The sequence below is a fragment of the Schistocerca piceifrons genome, chromosome 4 (genome assembly GCF_021461385.2).
Source record: "Schistocerca piceifrons isolate TAMUIC-IGC-003096 chromosome 4, iqSchPice1.1, whole genome shotgun sequence".
Lineage (NCBI taxonomy): Eukaryota > Metazoa > Arthropoda > Insecta > Orthoptera > Acrididae > Schistocerca > Schistocerca piceifrons.
Window position 1 is genome coordinate 257,160,083 of NC_060141.1, and position 21,591 is coordinate 257,181,673.

The following is a 21,591-nucleotide window of genomic DNA, read 5'->3' on the forward strand; positions in this document are numbered from 1 at the left end:
GCAACTGGGTGGGGTGGGTGGGGGATGGTGAAAAGTGCTGCTGGGGAGCATGCAGGGACAAGGTGGAATGAGCTAGGTGCAGTCAGCAGTCAGCTGGTGGATAGTTAGAGGCGGGGGGGGGGGGGGGGGGGGGGGGGAGGAAAGGAAAGAAGTAAAAAGACTGGGTGCATTGGTAGAACAGAGGGCTATGTAGTGCTGGAATGGAAACAGGAAAGGGGCTAGATGGGTAAGGACAATGACTAATGAAGTTTGAGGCCAGGAAGGTTACAGGAATACATGATATCTTGCAGGAAGAGTTCCCATCTGTGCAATTCAGAAAAGCTGGTGTTGGTGGTAAAAATCCATATGATACAGTCTCTGAAACATTCATTGAAATGAAGAATGTCGGGTCGGGTGGTGTGCTCAGCAACAGGGTGCTTCAGTTGTTTCTTAGTCACAGTTTGTCAGTGGCCATTCATGTGGCTAGAAAGCTTGTTGGTTGCCATGCCCACGTAGAATGCAGCAAAGTTGTTGCAGTTTAGCTTGTAGAGTACATGACTGGTTTCACAGGTAGCCCTGCCTTTGATGAGATAGGTGATGTTTGTGACAAGACTGGAATAGATGATGGTGAGAGAATGTATGGGACAAGTTTTGCATCCAGGTCTATTACAGGGATAAGAGCCATGTGGTAAGGGGTGGTGTCAGATCCTTCCCACCAACACCAGCTTTTCTGAATTGCACAGGCTGCAACTGTCTCTGGAATATATCCTATGTTCCCGTAACCCTCTTGGCCCCTACCTTTGTTAGTCATTGTCCTCGCCCATCTAGCCCCTTCCCTGTTCCCATTCCAGCGCTATACAGCCCTCTATTCCACTAACGCACCCGTCTTTTTACTTATCTCTTTTTCCGCTAGCTGCTCCCCGTCTCCCTCGTCCTCCATGTTAACTTCCCAACTGCACCTAGCTGCCCTACCCTCCCTCTGTCTTGTCCCTGCACGCTCCCCAGTAGCACTTCATTGTCCCCCCCCCCCCCCCCACCCTGCTATCGCTCCCCCTCCCCACCCCAGCCTTTTCCTTACTGCCACCCAATTGCCTCTCCCATCGTGTGCTGCTGCCACTGCTCGTAGTCTGGCTTTAGCTGCCTGTCGTCATGTGTGTGCAAATTACATTTCTATTTTTGACAAAGGCCTTGTTGACCGAAAGCTTATTTTGTGACAGTCTTTTTGTTGTGCCTATCTGCGGCTCATCATCTCCGCTATGTGGTGAGTAACAACCATCCTTTTCGTGATGTTATAAAATACAATGGACTTTCTTTAACCAGTTGCCATCCCCTGCAGAATTTCCTTAGATTTCACTAAATGTATGATCTGCTCCCAATATTATTACTGGAGATCTCTCTGTATGTTATCAAGAAAAGTGCTCAACCACCTTTCTCTGTCAAGTTATCGTATCTACACAGTACGGTAAAGACATACTGTTGGATGTGGGTGTCAGGTTTGTGATTCTGTCTTTTTCGTCATTTTATTAGATTGAGTAAAAATGTCCTTTGGTTTATTTCAGAACCTAATGGTAAAAGAAACACCAGGCATCATTTCCACATTAGATGTTTTTAGTGATTATACAGACTTTATTACATGTGCCTACTTCACTGGAATATCACTATAAAAATGCTTTTAAGCATTTCCTCAAAGGCTGAGAGAAAGTTGTTAGCTCACAGTTTCACTGTTTAATCTACAGTCTTTGCAGACTACCATACAAGAAAACCAACTCCATTAACTGTTTACCATTCAATATTGTTCTCTGTAATGTTACAGCCTCATGCGACACTATAATAAATACACAAACTGTGGATAGTGTTTAATCTATGATGGATGATGTTTGCCATACATAACTTTTTTGAGATCACAGAGCAACATTTCGTAATCGTATTTGATATTATTACGTAAATGTAGAAAAATGAATTTCTGGGAAATAAACTACTTCAGTTATCATAAACTTTTGCATGCGCCGTCAGCACTTTCGCATTTACCTGTTGATCATAAGATAAGTTCCTGCCAAATATTTTTTTGTTTAAATATTAATCCCTTCCTTCCATGTAAAGTTCATGCACATGTTAGTTTTTGTGCTCAGCCTTAACACACACACACACACACACACACACACACACACACACACACACACCTACCTTCCAGTGCCTCCAAATCTGTCACCTGTATTTGCTAGTATGCCCTTTGCAATGTCCAACATGGTGATATTCTTATTAATAATAAATATGGTAATGGAAAGTCCTGATGTAATGTGAATAATATAAGAAGTAAATATAGCAGCTCACTGCTCAAGTAAGGCAGTGGTTTGTTTAAAGGCATTTAAGGCTGAAAACTGAGCTACCTTTCAGAGGAATCCTTTTTCATCGGTCAGCTTGTACAGTATACAACAACGCAGGAAAAGTTGATTGGGATGTACGTTGTCATTTACTGTAAAGCAATCATCCCTAGTTCAGGATCTTGACTAATGCAGATTTATCTAACATGTAAAGCTTCTTTTCTCATGTTGTCTGCTTCAGTGATAACTGTAATTTGACTTTTCATTTGTCGTCTACTGCTTGCAAAAATTTTCACTAAAAAGAACTAATCTCACATCTGCATGACAAAGTACAGTTGGTTAAGCTAAAGAAGAAGGGATGCTAAGAGAGAGAGAGAGAGAGAGAGAGAGAATATATATATGTGTGTGTGTGTGTGTGTGTGTGTGTGTGTGTGTGTGTGTGTGTGTAAGGGGGAGGGGCCACACACACACATTTTTGTTATTGGTAGAGTAGTCTCTTATACTTCTGGAATGTTACAGGAGGATGCATTTTAAGGATTTTTTTATTTTTTTTACAAAGAACAAGCATTCCCACTTTAGTACTGCATTATACTGTGAAATAAAATACTGAAGTCTAAAACATTTTCAGAATTTTCCACTTCTATACTGTAGTTGCCTCCCCTTTTTTTAATTAATTTATTTAGAATATTATTTGCCTGGCCTTGAAAACTGGTAGTTTATAGGTTTCAAAACTTCCTACTAACTATAGTCTTCTTAAATTTCAGGGCATGGGACTCTGGTTGATTTACTCAAGCACCTGTTATCAAGAAGCTGCTGTTGCTTTAATGCTGACTGTTATAATGTGTTACAACTTCCCAAGTGTTTGGATATCAAAACTTCAAGCTGCATGGTGAGAGTAAATGACTGTAATAATCCAGATAGACATAGGAAAATAATATTTGATCAGTACTGAATATTTATATTGCAAAAAGCAAACATCCAAGAAACTATTTCATTATGTTTACTGCAATGCCAGTGCATGTGGCAAATTACGATCATAATATAAAATAGTGCAATATATATTCGTTAACACAACAACTGACCTCTTGAAATAAATTTGGTGAAGAACATTTAATAAGATGTATTATTATAGCTTAGCTTGCTTGTGAATATGATGCAGCACTAATCTGATACATTGTGGTTTTCAGTTATTGCATTATATAGTTATCTGTTCCTATTGTACCAAACACCACTGTGACAACTGAATTCTTTGTATTCCTGAATGTCATGAATTTTCCAAAAAATGTACTGTTGATTCCAGATTGTTACTGACTCATTCAAATTTGGCTTTGTAACTATTTGAGAGTTTGGGTGGGAACCATAACTCATACAGCAAGTGCATACTCTAAAATCTGAAATTCATGATTCTATTTTTCTTGGAATTTGAAAGAAATTGTTGTTTAACTGTGGTCTTGAAAAATTCAGAAAGGAACATACTTTTTTCCATTTGAAGGCATATCGGCACACAGAAATGACATTCATTGGGTGCATGGGAAAGACTGATTACCAAGCATATGGCTGGGCCTGCATGGGAATAGTGAGCCCTCTCTGAAGCTCAGCTGAGAATCATCCTTTTCTGCATGCATGTATGCTGCTAAAATTTTGCCTTACCTTCTGTCAGTCATAACACAAACCACAGACATCAATAAGGTACACCACAGAAAAGTGTGTCTATGGCAATGACACTCTCATAATCTTTAGGGAATGAGAAAGGTAACTGGAAGTGTATTGGCATACAGATTAAGTCAAAGGCAAACAGAAACTGTAGAACAGTTACTTTCTTAGAAGAGAGAGGAGTCATAGGCTGTAATCGATTTTTTGTTAATCATTCAAGCTTGTGTAATGTGAAAAAAAAGCTTAGGATTTAATTAATGAATGATGCAAAGGTTTTCCTGTCGATGAAGTATGTGACACCCCAGAGAAGCCTAATAATCTAGACTAGTTTTTGTATGTTTGTAGATACACATTGTTCACAGAGGTGACATGTGTTGCATTGTTCTGTTATGTTGTTTCTTTTATTTTGTTCATAAGAATTTGTAACTCTTATGGTGGGAAATAATTTGTGAAAAATGTAACAGTTTTTCGTGCAAATTTTGGGGGTTCTGCCCCATTTAACTGAACGAGTAACATAGTTATTGCGGTCTATCTATGACTTTTAGAACAAACTTGTATGAGCACTGTTTTGCCTACAACTACTTAGCGACGTGCAATTGTGTGGATCTAGTGCCTGCAATGTGGATTCATCTTTTAATTATGGTTAGAAGCAGCAGAACAATGCAAAGAGGGGATTATATAACTGATGGAACAATAGCTATGACCAAACAAGGTATAATATGAACCATAGAGTTGGAACTCACAGTGACAGGTTTACATAGACATTAATTTTGAGATGTTTGTGATATTTTGGAATGTTGTAAAGACTGAAACAAGTTCACACTTCTTGAAATGCCAATGTTAGGTGAAATCTGAAAAGCAGATAAAAATAACCTTTGCATCGGTTAAAGCTATAAAATCTTTCCATACTGGTAAGTTACTTTTGAAAACCATTTCAGATGACAGAAAAAAATCAGATGTATCTGAGAAGAGAATTTTCTGGTTTTACTTTCCAGTCAAAAGCTGAGGAACATAAGCCAAATTGTCAATTTTTTTCTTAGAGTCCTTCCCTGAAACAGAAATGGGAGCGAACTAAAATATATTGTTTATAGATAACGGGACAAAAAATAAAATGAGCACTGAAAATTGTTGTTATTTATCCAGTATAGAAAACCGTGTGTTTAAATTGATGTTGACAAAGAATGTGAAGATGGAGGCAGTAGTGGTGGCTCTGGTGGGAGTAGTTAAATAAATGCAATCCAAATGGGCCACAATAAAAGATTGAGCTCACTGGTGATGAAGACAAAAGTTTGATTCAGAAATAGACGATAAAAGTGAAACACAATTTAGTTGACAGAAAAAAGTGCTAATCCTCAATTTAGTAATGGTTAGTATGATCATATTAGCTATTGTGTTTTCGAATGCATCACACACTATTAACGAATAGTTCTGTATGTACCGTTGGTGCTGTTTGCAACTATTAGAAATAGACTGTCCCACATCAATCATCAGGGCCGCTGAGTACTGAACCTCCCTGCCATGTCAATGGTTAGTCCCTTGTGTATGTGAAATTAGGACAGTTAGTCCTACATTAACATGCCAGTAGGAGATGACAAAGTATACTCTCTTCTATTTGGATATGAATAGGTGATAACTGTCGAATATTGTGTAGCATTTTGCTGAATAGGGTGAGCCACAGAGTGGTAGAGTGTTCTTTTTTAGTGTTTCTAGAAGGATACACGATGACGTTGGCAGAATTTATATTAGTGTAATGAATGGCAGCTTGCTCTAAATGTAGAAAAACGTAAGCAAGTGCAGATGAGTAGCAAAAACAAACCTGTAATGTTTGAATACAGTATTAGTGGTATGCTGTTCAACAAAGTCCCATCAACTAAATACCTAGGCACAGCATTGCTATGCGATATGACATGGAATGAGCACTTAAGGATGATAGTAGGGAAGGTGTTCATTCAACTTCAGTTCATTGCAACAATTTTAAGAAAGTGTAGCCCATCTATAAAGGAGACCATGTATAGAACACTAGGGTGACCCATTCTTGAATATTGCTCAAGTGTTTGGAATTCCCACTACGTCAAATTAAAAGAAGACATTGAACCATTTTAGAGGCATGCTGCTAGACCGGTCAATATGGAAATGCTTCGGGAAATCAAATAAGAATTCCTGAGGGAAAATGTTGTTCTTTTCGTGAAACACTATTTAGTAAATTTAGAGAACTGAAATATGGAGCTGACTGCTTAACAACTTATGTACCTACAGTATCTATTTTATCTGTACAACGAATGATTGTGTTCTTTCATAGTATTGTTTGTAGTCCATGTAAAATTTTTCATAATTGTATCACTATTACTTTTTTGTGTTACACTATACAGTACAAAGAAGTAAGTGGTCTGTGTGTAGCTCTTGTTTTTTGTCCTCTGTGCAGTGAAATTTCCCTGAATTGCCAAATTTTGTCTTATAACACCAAGAAACAGTTTATCATATTGTACACTTTTCAAAAATAATTGGTGTTCCACAAGTATTAGCATTTTACCGTAAGTGAAGTACTAATTTTTTTAATTTTTTAATTAATTTATTTTTTCACAAGACAGTTCCTAATGTGCCTTATTTTGTATTTGTTCTTGCAGACATTTCCTTCACTTGACTTTCAGGTCTCTCTAAGCAGCTTTTCCATGTGCTATATTTATAGTTTAAAAATTGTCCACTAGAATGCTTGCAAGAGATCATTTGTGTTCAGAGACGATAGATTAAATAAAGTAGGTGGTGGTGTGTTTGTGTCTGTTGGTAGTAGTTTATCTTGTAGTGAAGCTGAAATAGATAGTTCCTGTGAATTACTATGGGTGGAGGTTGTACTCAACAGCCGTACCAAAATAATGATTGACTCCTTCTACTGAACCCCCCTGCCCCTCCCCCCACTGACCCCCCAACTCAGATGGTATAATAGCTGGACAGCTCAAAGAAAACTTGAATCTCATTACAAATAAGTACCCCACTCATACAGTTATAATTGGTGGAGACTTCAATCTACCCTCTATTTGTTGGCGAAAATACATGTTCAAAGGCGGTGGTAGACAGAAAACATCTTTCGAAATTGTACTAAATGCTTTCTCTGAGAATTACTTTGAACAATTAGTTAATGAGCCCACACGAATTGTAAATGGTTGCAAAAACACACTTGACCTCTCAGCCACTAATAATCCTGACCTAATAGAGAGCGTCATGACAGATACAGGGATTAGTGAACACAAGGTCATTGTAGCGAGGCTCAAAACCATATCAACCAAAACCACTAAAAATAAACGCAAAATATATGTATTTAAAACAGCAGATAAAAATTCACCTGATGCCTTTCTAAGAGAGCGTCTCCATTCCTTCCAAGCTAATTATGTAAGTGTAGACCAGATATGGCTCAAATTCAAAGATACAGTATATCGACAGCAATAGATAGATCAAAATGCATAAGTTAATAAGAGAAGGGACTGATCCACCATGGTACACAAAACACGTCAGAACACTGTTGCAGAAGCAACGAAAAAAGCATGCCAAATTCAGAAGAACGCAAAATCCCCGAGACTGGCCAAGTTTAACGGAAGCTCAAAATTTAGTGCGGACGTCAATGCGAGATGCTTTCAATAGTTTCACAATGAAACATTGTCTCAAAATATGGTAGAAAACCCAAAGAGATTCTGGTCGTATGTAAATCACACCAGTGGCAAAAAAAAATCAATACCTTCACTGCGCAATTGCGATGGAAATGTTACTGATTATGAGGCCACTAAAGCGGAGTTACTAAATACAGTTTCCTGTAATTCCTTCATGAAAGAAGACAAAGTAAATATTCCAGAATTCGAAACCAGAACAGCTGTTAGCATGAGTGACATAAAAGTAGATATCTTAGGTGTTGTGCAAAACAAGTCAAACCACTTAAAAAGGCAAGTCTTCCGGTCCAGATGGTATACTAATCACGTTCCTTTCAGAGTGTGCGGACACAATAGCGCCTTCCTTAGCAATCATATACAACTGCTCAGGTCTGTTCCTAAAGACTGGAAAGTAGCACAGGTCACACCAATATTCAAGAAAGGAAATAGGAGAAACCCATTGAATTACAGAACCAAATCGCTGACCTCAATTTGCAATAGGATTTTGGAGCATATACTGTACTCAAACAGTATGAATCACCTTGAAGAAAATGGCTTATTGATACATAACCAACACAGATTCAGAAAATATTGTTCTTGTACAACACAGCAAGCACTTTATTCCCATGAGGTAATGAGTGCTGTTGACAAGGGATCTCAGATTGATTCCATATTCCTAGATTTCCAGAAGGCTTTTGATACCTTTCCTCACAAGTGACTATTAATCAAGTAGCGTGCATATGGAGTATCGTCTCAGTTGTGTGACAGGATTCGTGATTTCCTTTCAGAGAGCTCACAGTTCATAGTGATAGACGATAAATCATCGAGTAGAACAGAAGTGATATCTGGCATTTCGGATGGTAGTGTCATAGGCCTGCTGCTGTTCCTGATTTACATACATGATCTAGGTGATAATCTGAGCAACTCACTTAGATTATTTGCAGATGATGCTGTAATTTACCGTCTAGTAAAATCATCAGACAAGCAATTCCAGTTACAAAATGATCTGCAGAGAATTTCTGTATGGTGCGAAAAGTGGCAATTGGCACTAAACAAAGAAAAGTGAGAGGTCATCCACATGGATACTAAATGAAATCCAATAAATTTTGGGTATGCGATAAATCGCACAAATCTAAGGGCTGTCAATTCGACTAAATACCTAGGAATTACAATCACGAGCAACTTAAATTGGAAAGACCACATAGATAATATTGTGGGGGAAGGCGAAACAGAGACTGAGCTTTGTTGGCAGAACAGTTAGAAGATGCAACAAACCCACTAAAGAGACAGCCTATGTTACACTTCTCCATCCTCTGCCGAAATATTGCTGCACAGTGTGAGATCCTTACCAAGTAGGATTGACAGAGGACATTGAAAAAGTGCAAAAAAAGGGCAACTCGTTTAATGTTATCGCACAATAGGGGTGAGTGTCACTGATATGATACGCGAGTTTGGTGGCAGTCACTGAAACAAAGGCAGTTTTCTTTGCCGCAAGATCTATGTACGAAATTTTAATCACCAACTTTCTCTTCTGAATGCAAAAATATTTTGTTGACACCCACCTATGTAGGGAGAAATGATCGTCATAAAAAAATAAGAGAAATCAGTGCTCAAACGGTAAGATTTAGGTGTTCCTTTTTCCCATGCGCCATTCCAGAGCGGAATGGTAGAGTAGTAGTATGAAAATGGTTCAATGAACCTTCTGCCAGGCATTTACCATATTTACTCGAATCTAAGCCGCACGTGAAAAATGAGACTCGAAATAAAGGGAAAAAAAATCCCGAATCTAAGCCGCAGGTGAAATTTGAGACTTGAAATTCGAGGGGAGAGAGAAGTTTTAGGCCACACCTCCAAACCGAAACAAAGTTGGTCCATTGTAATAAGAGACACAATTTAGATCGAATGAATGACGATACAGCTACAGTAGTTTGGTTTGAGTCGTAAGCTTAGCAGTTAAGCTTTACCAGGTAGCCATTGCTGTGTGTCAGGCGCTCCGTCCGTATTTATACGGGTACCCTTCCTTTTTCACGTGCTTCGTCTGGTTTGAATCAATTGCTTATTTTGCTTCGATCTGATAAGTGCCGTTTTCTTTGTTATAGGTGTTTACGTCACTCTAAGCTGAAAATGCATTACTGTACTGTGTCATGCATTGTTTGTTGCATTCTGATAGTGTGTGTTTACGGCCTGTCGCCGCTCGCGGCATGGCTTGCTTTTGTGCGCACTATCGCTGCTTACAGTTTTTTAAAAAAAAAAGAGAGGAATCGTCTCATTAGCGAAACAATGGCAAGAGACTGCTATTTGTTGTTACTTACACTGCTGCTTTCTTTGATAATGATTAACAAGAACCAAATAATAGACTGCGTATGATAGAAGTTGTTCTGAACGAGAGTTAGGCGAAAATTTTTCTCCGTTTGAAAATCTTTGCGGCCGCTTCTTTAGTACATCAAATTCTGCACAGAAATTAGTCATCTTAGATTTAAAAATCTAGTCAGTTGCCGTCTTCATTTCTGACTGTATCACTATTAGACATAAGAATAATACACATATAAACATGACACTATATGTATATTCTTCCACATTTGCTGTTGTCTCACCCTAGTTTCGTAGTTTATTAGGCAGGCAGGATTTAAATGAGATAGCAGCAAACACGAAAGAATACATGGCCAAATGTTTACATTCGTATTCTTTCTTATGGTGAAGAGAATACTGCATGTGATTCACATTTCGTCAGGTTCATATTAGCAACCATCTCTTCTCACAGGCACGAAAAAATTCAGAACGTAGACTTGGCCATATTGACAAACATCCCAAACAGTCTTGCCAGTCGGATTTTCGTAGTACATTGAAATTCTGCTACATTCGAAGATGAACAATACGGAATTTGTATTTACTTCGTTGGATGATGTATTAAAATGCAGTGGTCTAAACTCGGGGCGGAGAAAAAAAAGCTCGTCTTTCACCTTTTTTTTTTTTTTTTTTTTTTTAATTTATTTACTGATGCAGAGGTTTTGGCGGCAGTATTTATCTTTGTGCCTACAAAGCATGCCTGTGTACCGCTACATATATTCGACGGCAGAAGTTAGTTGTGGCGGCACCTACCAACATTTTTCAGAGCTTCCGCCTGCTTTGCACTCGATTGTAAGCCGCAGGCGGTTTTTTGGATTACAAAAACCGGAAAAAAAGTGCGACTTAGATTCGAGTAAACACGGTAAGTGTGAACTGCAGAGGAACCATGTAGATGTAGATGCAAAGGTGGGAAACTAAGTTTAATTTGTTTCTTTCAAGATACTGAGGCATAAAGTTTTCAGTCAGCAGAAGAACTCTACTTGTTCATTCATGACATAGTAAGAAGCGAGAAGCTGTACTGCTGGTTCACAAGGAGACCTTACGGACTGATCTTCTTAAGTCTTCTACATGCTTCTAAGATTTGAAGCTCAGTTCTCAGACATCAGGTTCTTAAAACAGTAAAACTATTTAAAAAAATGAATCATATATTTTTAAATATTATTTCAATTTCATATAAGAACAGACTAAAAATACATAAAGTGTTGCTATTAGTGATAATAGGACCATCAGTGCCAAGCACCAAGTGCAGACAACTTTGTTACAACATTCTAAATGTTTCATACTTAACAGCTCCTGTAAATCTTAAACAATCAGTTTTTTCCAAGTCCGTCAAACTGCTTTAGGAAAGGTAATGCTCATGGACTGACCTTCAGATTGTATGAGTATGAAGAGAATTGAGGAAGCCCAGTTTGTAAGGTCCTCTTGTCAGTGTAAAATAGGGAAGATCTTGTGATAATTGGACTTAACTGGCGTAACCTCGCCAAAAAAATGTCATAAATTTTACCGTTGCCCCAGTTGGTAAGTTTGTTTTATTTGTGCTAGGCCTCCATGTTGTCCCTCTTTTTTCTGTTCGTGTGTAGCTCTCTCTTTTTTTTTTTTCAAAATCAGCTAGTATTATTAAAATATTTCTCTCTTTTGTCATTAAAAACACTCTTTTGCATTAGTTTGGAGTGACTAATGCTTATCAGATGATGTCAGTGCTCGTCACACATTGCATTTGTATCCAAGACCATTCACATTTCTAGTTACAAAATCTTTGTTTTCAACCTCATTTGTTTAAGTTTGGATTAATTGCCTCTTCTGTTCGCTCTAGTATTGACTGTGTTTTTAATATGTCATCAGTAAATATTAATAACAAAATGTGAATAAGTAAACTGTACCAAATGTTGTTATTTTCTAGGTATATCAACTTTGGCAGTACAAGTTTTATTTCACCCCCTCTTACCACTGATTCCTGATCTCCCACTCCACACCCCTGTCCTTCACATGATGTACAGCTTTTTTAAATTGTTTGTCAGAGGACACAGAGGCCACAGTTAGTAGATAATGTTGATGTAGTAGTATATGAATGGTGAGTTACCTGTTGTGATGTGCCATAACACATTTTACAATGAAAAATTGTCAGTCAGGCCACCTGCTTGCTGCCTGACATCAATATTTCTCCCCACGGCTGTCAAACATGTTCCTTTCATCAAAGATATGACTGACAACAGTGACATGTTGATTAGTGACTTAGCTTCATTTACATTAAAAATGTATATCTAACTGGAACTAAAGCCTGATACGCTCCCCGCATCTCAGCTATTACAGCTCATCTCGGGTACTGCTAATCTTTACAACTGATTCCTGTAATTTTGTCAAACCCTGAGAAATTGGTATCCTTGTACAGAAAGGTACTCCAGAGAGTAAGCTAGCATGAAGCCGAGGATGCTCCCTTTAAGTACATGTAACACTGGTCTCTATACTTAGTTATTAGTGACAACTGACAGTCTTTTTTGTTCTGGAACAGTGCAAAAATTGTCTGCAGCCAAGGTATGTTGCAGCTCATCGCCCCCCCTCAAAATTGGAGATTGCGTACTGAAAATGAAATCTTTGCAAATGACACTCATCACACGGTAATTTAATGTTGTCTATGGAAAAGAGCTTGGCCCTTGCAATGTGTGATTATTTTAATCACAATACTATAGCTTTTACATATACATATTGTTGTTAAAGGAACTATTCATATATCTGACTTTTAAAATTTCCAGATTTTTGTCAATTTGCATAACTTCTGTTACTGCAGGAATGGCAAATAACTTGATAAAATTATGTAAATACAGTGCAACTGTAAGAGAGTGAAATATTGCACTGGAGCACCAGAAGACTAGTGAAATGCAGGAAGATCAGCAGAGGATCAATGATGGATACAATAGCTGGCATCCATCAGGCACTCATAAAAACAAATGTTCCCTTTACTACATTACTTTCATGTAAGGAACAGTTTCTTTCCCACTATAAAGATTGTCCTCTGAAACACTGTCCTTAAACATCAACTGAAACCCTGACTGTATTCCAACATGATAAGAAACATGAGATATGAATCAAGCAATAAAAATGTCCTGTGGCTGCTTGCACTTTTGTGTTTATATCTCATGTCAACATGGAGTGAGTTATGCGGTATTGTTTCTTTGATGACAACATATACTTAACAAGCAACTCTGAAGTAAAGAGGAGTGTGGACAGGCTGTATGTTAATATCACTTAGTGAAAACTACAGTTCTCTGGCAGAGCTATCCAGGCATCATGTTTTTGAGGAGTACTAGCCCAGCAACCTAGCCAGGAGAATTTCTGTGAAGCTTGGAAGGTAGGGAAGAGATCCTGGTAAAATTGAGGCTGTCAAGGCAAGCTATGAAGACAATCAACAACTGCATTGCCCGCAAAAGACATCTGTTTGTGTTTGTGTCCCTGGCTGTAGAGTTCCAGTCCAAGAGCAGCAGTTCTCAGTTTGTATACAGTTTAATTTAGTGGTAGTCTTACGTAGCAAATAGTAGCAGTTTACCAGTTTTAGTAGTTGTTAGAGTTGTGAGTTTTCTGTTCATTTTGTGAAGTTGGTTAAATTTGTAGTATAATTTAGTGCTGCAGTTGTCACTAGTGTCACCTTATTTACTTGATTTTGTGACCTATTTGCATTTGCTGTGAACTGGTGTTGGTGAAAGGCTCAGTGTTTTCTAGTAGCTTGCATTTGTGTATTTAATAAGTTTGGCAGTGCAAATCCTCATCTAAAAGACAACAGGGCTCATTTTCATCATCTCCTTCTTCTTCTTCTTCTTCTTCTTCTTCTTCTTCTTCCCCGTTGCTTCATTTGAATTTTAGTAGAGGATGAATAGGTTCTGTACATGCTATATGCAGACACAGGAGAAGCTGGCCACAGTTCATGAACAGCTGAAGGTACTGCTGGCCACAGTCAGCTGTCTGCAGCCTGCTGCCTCAGGATGTAGCAGTGATGGAGAAAGTGATGCAGTGCACGGTACACATAAGAGGACGCTTGTTTTGCCCAAAGGCTCTGCTTCCGAGGCCCTTCCAATGTGCATGGCCTGGGGAACCACACTCACTGCAGAGTGAGTGGCAAGTTGTATCACGTTCGCTTCACTCTCCCCTCTCCCATTCACCCTGCAAGTCAACAAGTGGCCACTTCATGAGCAGGGTCCAAGTAGGCACACAGGGGACTGGTATGCTAGTTATCGAGAGCTCCAGTGTTATTAGGGCACATTATGGAGCCCATTACTGAAATAGCTTCAGGGCTGGAAGTGAGTCCATTGTGTGCTCAGTATGCATGCCTGGGGAGAGGGGGCTTCCAAGACGTGGAGGCAGTCTACCTCTCAGTGGCTATGGAGTGTCCTGGGGACAGTGATAAAAGTTGCAGCTCATGTCGGCACCAGTGACACCTGTCATTTGGGTCTGATACCATCCACAGTTCATACAGGTGAGCTGGCCTCATTCGTGCAGTATAAGCTGAGCTCACAATTTGCAGTATCATACCCAGAATTGATCGAGGTTCTTTGGTTTGAAGCTGGGTGGAGGGTCCCAACCAGAGGCTACATTGATTCAGTGACTGTTTTGACTGCTGGACGTGCATTTTGAGGTGGAGAATTGTAGGCTACTCCTTGATAGATCAAAGACACTTCAAATGTCAGAATTCTAGCAGTAAAATGACAAAGTATTAGTAACCAAGTCGCTGAATTTACACCCCTCCTGAAAATTTATTGAACCGAGAGCTGGAGTGAACCCAAGAGAAAGCTCTGAACTATTTAACGAGGCCTGGAACATAGATTGAAAAGACAGATTACATGCATTGAAACGGAGTATTTATTCCAAGGAACAAAAATACTGGGTATATTGATCAAAATTGAGTCTGGCTGTGAAGTTATCTGGACACAAGTAATTAGCTTAGACCAACTCAAGTTAGAATCATTCAGAGTAAGTCTACAATAAGTAGTACAGAAGTACCCCGATCATGTAGTGTTAGTTGGAGGCAACTATAACCTACCAAGTATAGACTACGATGTTAATTGCAGTTGGTATGGACAAACATTTGTGTGAAGCAGTTTTGAACACAGTTTTCCAAAATTCTCTTGAGCATCTAGTTTGACAACCCACACACAATGGAAATATTTTAGACTCTGTGGCTATAAAAACGCCTGATCTTATCAACAGTTTCAATATAGATGCAGGGACTGGTAATCGTGATGTTGTCATAGTGATGATGGTAACGAAAGTTTTTAAGTCTTCAAGAAGGCTAGAGTGTTTTTATGCGGGAAGGAGAAGATGAGCAGTTCTTAGCATCGTACTTTGGCACTGCATGGACACCATGTAGTTCCAGTATGGTGCTATGAGCAATATATTGTGTAGCACGATGTTATTGTTTCCAAGTTTTGTTCATCCCTTTGTGTGCAGCTATATTTAACTAAATCTTGTTGAAGATTCGGCACAATAGAACAAACAAACCCTTTTAGGTGTGCCATCTGACTGAAAACAATGTAAGAGATACTCAGGAGTTTCTCTCAAAGAAAAGCTGTTCAAAATCCTATTCCTTAATCACCTAGTCCTCTCCCAGTATTGCATTCATCTATAACTTACAGCTGTTCCTTTCATAATACTGAAGTTGACAGAACTTAGTTTTCTTTGGGGAATCTTGTCATTTATAACTGTATCTGTCAAGAGGCCAAAGTTTAAAAAAATAAATTATCCCCCCCCCCTCTCTCTCTCTCTCTCTCTCTCTCTCTCTCTCTCCTCTCTCTCTCTCTCTCTCTCTCGCTCTCTCTCTCTCATATATATCCTTCTCCCCCCCCACTCCCCTCTCTTGTCCACATCGACACTCTGGCTACCACCTTACTCTCTTCTTTTCATATAAAATGAATAAAATTACTTATAACAAGGGTGAGGTCATGAGGATTTCAGCTATTCGACACTACACTCAAATTAAGTGCCAATCAACTATTCATTGCTGATTCTTTTGCATGAGACAAAAGCACTTAATGTTACTGCACAAATTACATTTATCTCATTCTTTCTCCTTTGTATAATTGCATTTAAAGACTTTAAATAAGGAGCAAAATGTACATGTTTACATTTAAGTAGGTGTGAGGTATCTTGACAACTAGTTGTTAGGATAATTTCAGTGGCCAGCAGTTTGTCATTTCACCGAGACAGAATGACTGGCCAGTACTCATCTTCGAAAGTTGAATTTCCAGTAATATCAGTAGAAACATTTAAAAGTGAACAGCTATTCCTTCTTTCAGAACTATTAGCATATCCATCAGGGAGGAAAGAGGGATAGGTTGGTGAAGATTAGAAAGGAGCAACAGATCACTCAGATTCCAGGATGAGACACACACATGTTGTAAGGAAGAGGGGTTTCCCCTAAGCTCTGTTACACACCTAACACAGGAGTTCCCAGTAACCAGCATTCCCACACTTTGCACTGGTTAAGACCTGTCAGAAACATGAGTCCTGGTCCCAACAGACAAGACTTTTGTACTGGCTCAGATTTAATCTTAGCAGTGGGTAGCACCTTGGACAAGTTGCTAAGGTTGTAAGTGGATAGTTGAGCATTCAGTATCCAAGTTCACCTTCAGCCCAGAGAGTTGCAACTCAGTCACTGGTCATTCCTCCCCCTGGCTCTCCTCCTTCCTGTAACAGAACTGCTCTCGTAGGTTATTCTTATGTACCTCCTCCATTTGCAATTCTCAGATACCTAAAAATATCCCCACCCTGTAATCCTTCTATTCCTACTAACCCCCCCCCCCTCTCACCCACCCTCCTTGTTACAAACATGCTATCTCCTCTCCCTCTCCCCTCCTTCCCTCTCCCTCTCCCCTCCTTCCCTCTCCCTCTCCCCTCCTTCCCTCTCCCTCTCCCCTCCTTCCCTCTCCCCTCCTTCCCTCTCCCTCTCCCCTCCTTCCCTCTCCCCTCCTTCCCTCTCCCTCTCCCCTCCTTCCCTCTCCCCTCCTTCCCTCTCCCTCTCCCCTCCTCCCCTCTCCCTCTCCCCTCCTCCCCTCCTTCCCTCTCCCCTCCTTCCCTCTCCCCTCCTTCCCTCTCCCCTCCTTCCCTCTCCCCTCCTTCCCTCTCCCCTCCTTCCCTCTCCCCTCCTTCCCTCTCCCTCTCCCCTCCTTCCCTCTCCCTCTCCCTCTCCCCTCCTTCCCTCTCCCTCTCCCTCTCCCCTCCTTCCCTCTCCCTCTCCCCTCCTTCCCTCTCCCTCTCCCTCTCCCCTCCTTCCCTCTCCCTCTCCCCTCCTTCCCTCTCCCTCTCCCCTCCTTCCCTCTCCCTCTCCCTCTCCCCTCCTTCCCTCTCCCTCTCCCTCTCCCCTCCTTCCCTCTCCCTCTCCCCTCCTTCCCTCTCCCTCTCCCCTCCTTCCCTCTCCCTCTCCCCTCCTTCCCTCTCCCTCTCCCCTCCTTCCCTCTCCCTCTCCCCTCCTTCCCTCTCCCTCTCCCCTCCTTCCCTCTCCCTCTCCCCTCCTTCCCTCTCCCTCTCCCTCTCCCCTCCTTCCCTCTCCCTCTCCCCTCCTTCCCTCTCCCTCTCCCCTCCTTCCCTCTCCCCTCCTTCCCTCTCCCTCTCCCTCTCCCCTCCTTCCCTCTCCCTCTCCCCTCCTTCCCTCTCCCTCTCCCCTCCTACCCTCTCACTCTCCCCTCCTACCCTCTCACTCTCCCCTCCTTCCCTCTCCCCTCCTACCCTCTCACTCTCCCCTCCTTCCCTCTCACACACACCCTTCCTGATATTCCTATTCCATTCTATGGACTTGACCTGACTGACTTCTTCCTGCTACTTCTACTCCCCTCTGTGGACTTCCTCCTATCATTTCTAATCCTTTCTGTGTATTTTCTCCTCCATTTGTCATTGTCCTGTTCCACCCCATATGTTTCTTCCGTGTGTATCTTCCTAGCTTTTTCAAAGTGCTACTACTACTGTGCACATTCTACTCTTGTTCATGCACACTCAATTGCTTGCTGTCCCACTTCTAATGAAATAATTGTGTGTGTTACTTGAGTCATTAAAATCATACAGTTTCTGACAACATAATTTAAATTTTGTCTTTTCCAAACAACACACTACACTGATATTCTTCTTCTGGAAATGTTCCTCAGTGTGTTATTCAAAATGGCTGCATGCATTAAAAGACTTTCACCCCTCGTAAAAATTTCATGTTTTTAGGAAACGAAGATTCCCACCAAAGTTAAAATTATTGTCAGAGGAGGAATACTATGAACAGGGTGTTCGTGAAACAAAGAAAGCTCTTGAGGAACTCAGAGGATACTGCTCCAGTCCGGAGTGTGATACATGGAAGACAGTTCTCAAACTGAAAAATCCAGTGAGGTAAAAAAACAGATGCAATAATTATTATTTACATTGTCCCAGATAGAGCAAAACTATAGGAGTACCAATAAATAAATGGAAAAAGTTAGCCCTAAACCATTTCATTCTAACGGTTCACTTTGTGGAGTTCAGTGTACAGGGAAAATGGAACATCGGTTTCAAATCAGTGCCATATAATTACAGTTCGTGCATTTTTCTGTCAAGATATGTGAAAAATAAAGATGATCACTAATAGACTAATTAATAGCCCACACATAATTTATGAGAGAAATTACACACACACACACACACACACACACACACAATGCTAATGAAATACACACATTTCATACACAGCAGTAACCAAAAACTACTGGATACGTTCTCACAAGACGCAATTAGATGTCACATTTGCAGTTGCCCTATTCACAAGGCGCAGCTTACATTAGATAAACTTCTCACAACTTTGCACGAAGCTAAAGTCTTAAAGGCTGTAATTCGTTGTGACTGGGTCACAATAGCCACAAATACACTCCTGGAAATGGAAAAAAGAACACATTGACACCGGTGTGTCAGATCCACCATACTTGCTCCGGGCACTGCGAGAGGGCTGTACAAGCAATGATCACACGCACGGCACAGCGGACACACCAGGAACCGCGGTGTTGGCCGTCGAATGGCGCTAGCTGCGCAGCATTTGTGCACCGCCGCCGTCAGTGTCAGCCAGTTTGCCGTGGCATACGGAGCTCCATCGCAGTCTTTAACACTGGTAGCATGTCGCGACAAGCGTGGACGTGAACCGTATGTGCAGTTGACGGACTTTGAGCGAGGGCGTATAGTGGGCATGCGGGAGGCCGGGTGGACGTACCGCCGAATTGCTCAACACGTGGGGCGTGAGGTCTCCACAGTACATCGATGTTGTCACCAGTGGTCGGCGGAAGGTGCACGTGCCCATCGACCTGGGACCGGACCGCAGCGACGCACAGATGCACGCCAAGACCGTAGGATCCTACGCACCGCCACTTCCCAGCAAATTAGGGACCCTGTAGCTCCTGGGGTATCGGTGAGGACCATTCGCAACCGTCTCCATGAAGCTGGGCTACGGTCCCGCACACCGTTAGGCCGTCTTCCGCTCACTCCCCAACATCATGCAGCCCGCCTCCAGTGGTGTCGCGACAGGCATGAATGGAGGGACGAATGGAGACGTGTCGTCTTCAGCGATGAGAGTCGCTTCTGCCTTGGTGCCAATGATGGTCGTATGCGTGTTTGGCGCCGTGCAGGTGAGCGCCACAATCAGGACTGCATACGACCGAGGCACACAGGGCCAACACCCGGCATCATGGTGTGGGGAGCGATCTCCTACACTGGCCGTACACCACTGGTGATCGTCGAGGGGACACTGAATAGCGCACGGTACATCCAAACCGTCATCGAACCCATCGTTCTACCATTCCTAGACCGGCAAGGGAACTTGCTGTTCCAACAGGACAATGCACGTCCGCATGTATCCCGTGCCTCCCAACGTGCTCTAGAAGCACGTCCAGCACGAACGCTGGTCCAACTGAGGCGCCAGGTGGAAATGGCATGGCAAGCCATTCCACAGGACTACATCCAGCATCTCTACGATCGTTTCCATGGGAGAATAGCAGCCTGCATCGCTGCGAAAGGTGGATATACACTGTACTAGTGCCGACATTGTGCATGCTCTGTTGCCTGTGTCTATGTGCCTGTGGTTCTCTCAGTGTGATCATGTGATGTATCTGACCCCAGGAATGTGTCAATAAAGTTTCCCCTTCCCGGGACAATGAATTCACGGTGTTCTTGTTTCAATTTCCAGGAGTGTATAACTACTTTATGCAGTGTTGTGGTGTAGCACAATGTTTAACTCATTAACCTGATGTGTGGAAGGAAGTAGGCTTGAATCTTGTCAAATGTAGTCTTTTTTTAAAAAAAACCTAAGCAAAAGAGTTTGATTATTATTTTATTCAGTTAATTGGTTTAAATGCAATTTTTCTAATGTCTAATTCTCTGTTATGTCAATGTTTCATTGTACTGACTTTTTGCATTTGGACTCTGCTTATGTTGTCTGTAATCTGCAGACTAGCTTCAGCAAGGACTGCTCATCGGTTGATAATGCAGCAGCTTGTGTGGACAGTGTGAGGATAGTTTCACATAACCAGTGATAATAAGGAAGTTTGTTACATTCAAGGCTACAGAACGCCTTGTCTGCCACAATTCAGTCATTGGTCACTTACAGTCAATAGGCTTGCATTTCCAACATACTCACAGTATCCAGTTTCAACATTGTTCCTCATTACACATTAACACTATTTGTGAAGTGACCCACCATGTTTGTATGTCACCTATAACCAAGCGGTAGCCAGCAGCCAATATGGCAACACTGTAGCAGTAAGTGCAGACATTGACATTTCTTCTTTGCAGGCTACGTCTCCATTGTACTGATCTGTCCAGTCAAAGGAAATACTTTGAAGGTTCATATAGTCTGTTTAGTGTTGTCTCTGTACTTCTCTCGGTTCTTTTTATTGCTGTTATGATGGTGCAACAAGTTGGTTACATTGCATTTAAATGTTCCTAGCAAATTTATGGCTGTTTAGCCCCCCACCCTTACACTTCATCAAATCTTAGAAAATATGACAAGAACAAAGAAAAGACCAATTATTGCAGGTCTATTATTAAAAAAAAATACACTCTTGTAATAAACATATCCTTCATTCGAAACTGAAAGTAATGCTTGGTGTCGTCGTCATTGTACCAGTCTGCCTCTTAGGGTGGTTCGGGATATTTTATTAAACTTTTCATGTTGTCCTGCAAATCAACAGTAGCTCTTCTGTTTTCATAAGTAGAATGTCAGAAAGAATTGCAGGAACTGCTCTTTTTTGTGTAGTAGAAATGAGTGCCATGACTTGTACAGTTTATATTTGGAGATGCTAAAAATTTGAAATTTCTGTAGACAACACAACATCCTTGCTTGTAGTTATAATAGTTCATATTTCATAGTGTGGGAAGATACAGAAACTGTGGAAGCAGGAAGTCCAGGTAAAGGAAAACACCTTGACTATTAAAATTATTTATTATTCTTTAAACAGTGGAAAGTCAATGTTCGAATATCAGAAATGTAGGAAAAGATATATGGCTACTTAGAGTAAAGATAAAATGTGAAGTTACAGGCAGACACAATAAAGACACTTAAACATAAGTTTTTGGCCACAGCCTGTCATATGAAATAGAAGCAGCAATCTAGAGGGAGTGGAGTGGGAACAGGAGGGGATAGCAGTCTATGGGGGTGGGGGGGGGGGGGGGGAGGA

General features: G+C 41.0%; 1 protein-coding gene across 2 annotated transcripts in view; it reads left to right on the forward strand.

Moving 5' to 3' along the window:
- Window positions 1-21,591, forward strand: part of LOC124796331 (nuclear envelope integral membrane protein 1a) — a 138,363-nt gene that overhangs the window by 87,222 nt on the left and 29,550 nt on the right. The window contains exons 6-7 of one of the 2 annotated variants that reach the window (XM_047260463.1): window positions 3,065-3,189; window positions 18,125-18,286. The exons of the other annotated variant lie outside the window; for it this stretch is intronic. Coding sequence (XP_047116419.1) covers window positions 3,065-3,189; window positions 18,125-18,286 — 287 coding nt within the window. The remainder of the gene's footprint in view (window positions 1-3,064; window positions 3,190-18,124; window positions 18,287-21,591) is intronic. 2 annotated transcript variants of the gene reach the window in all.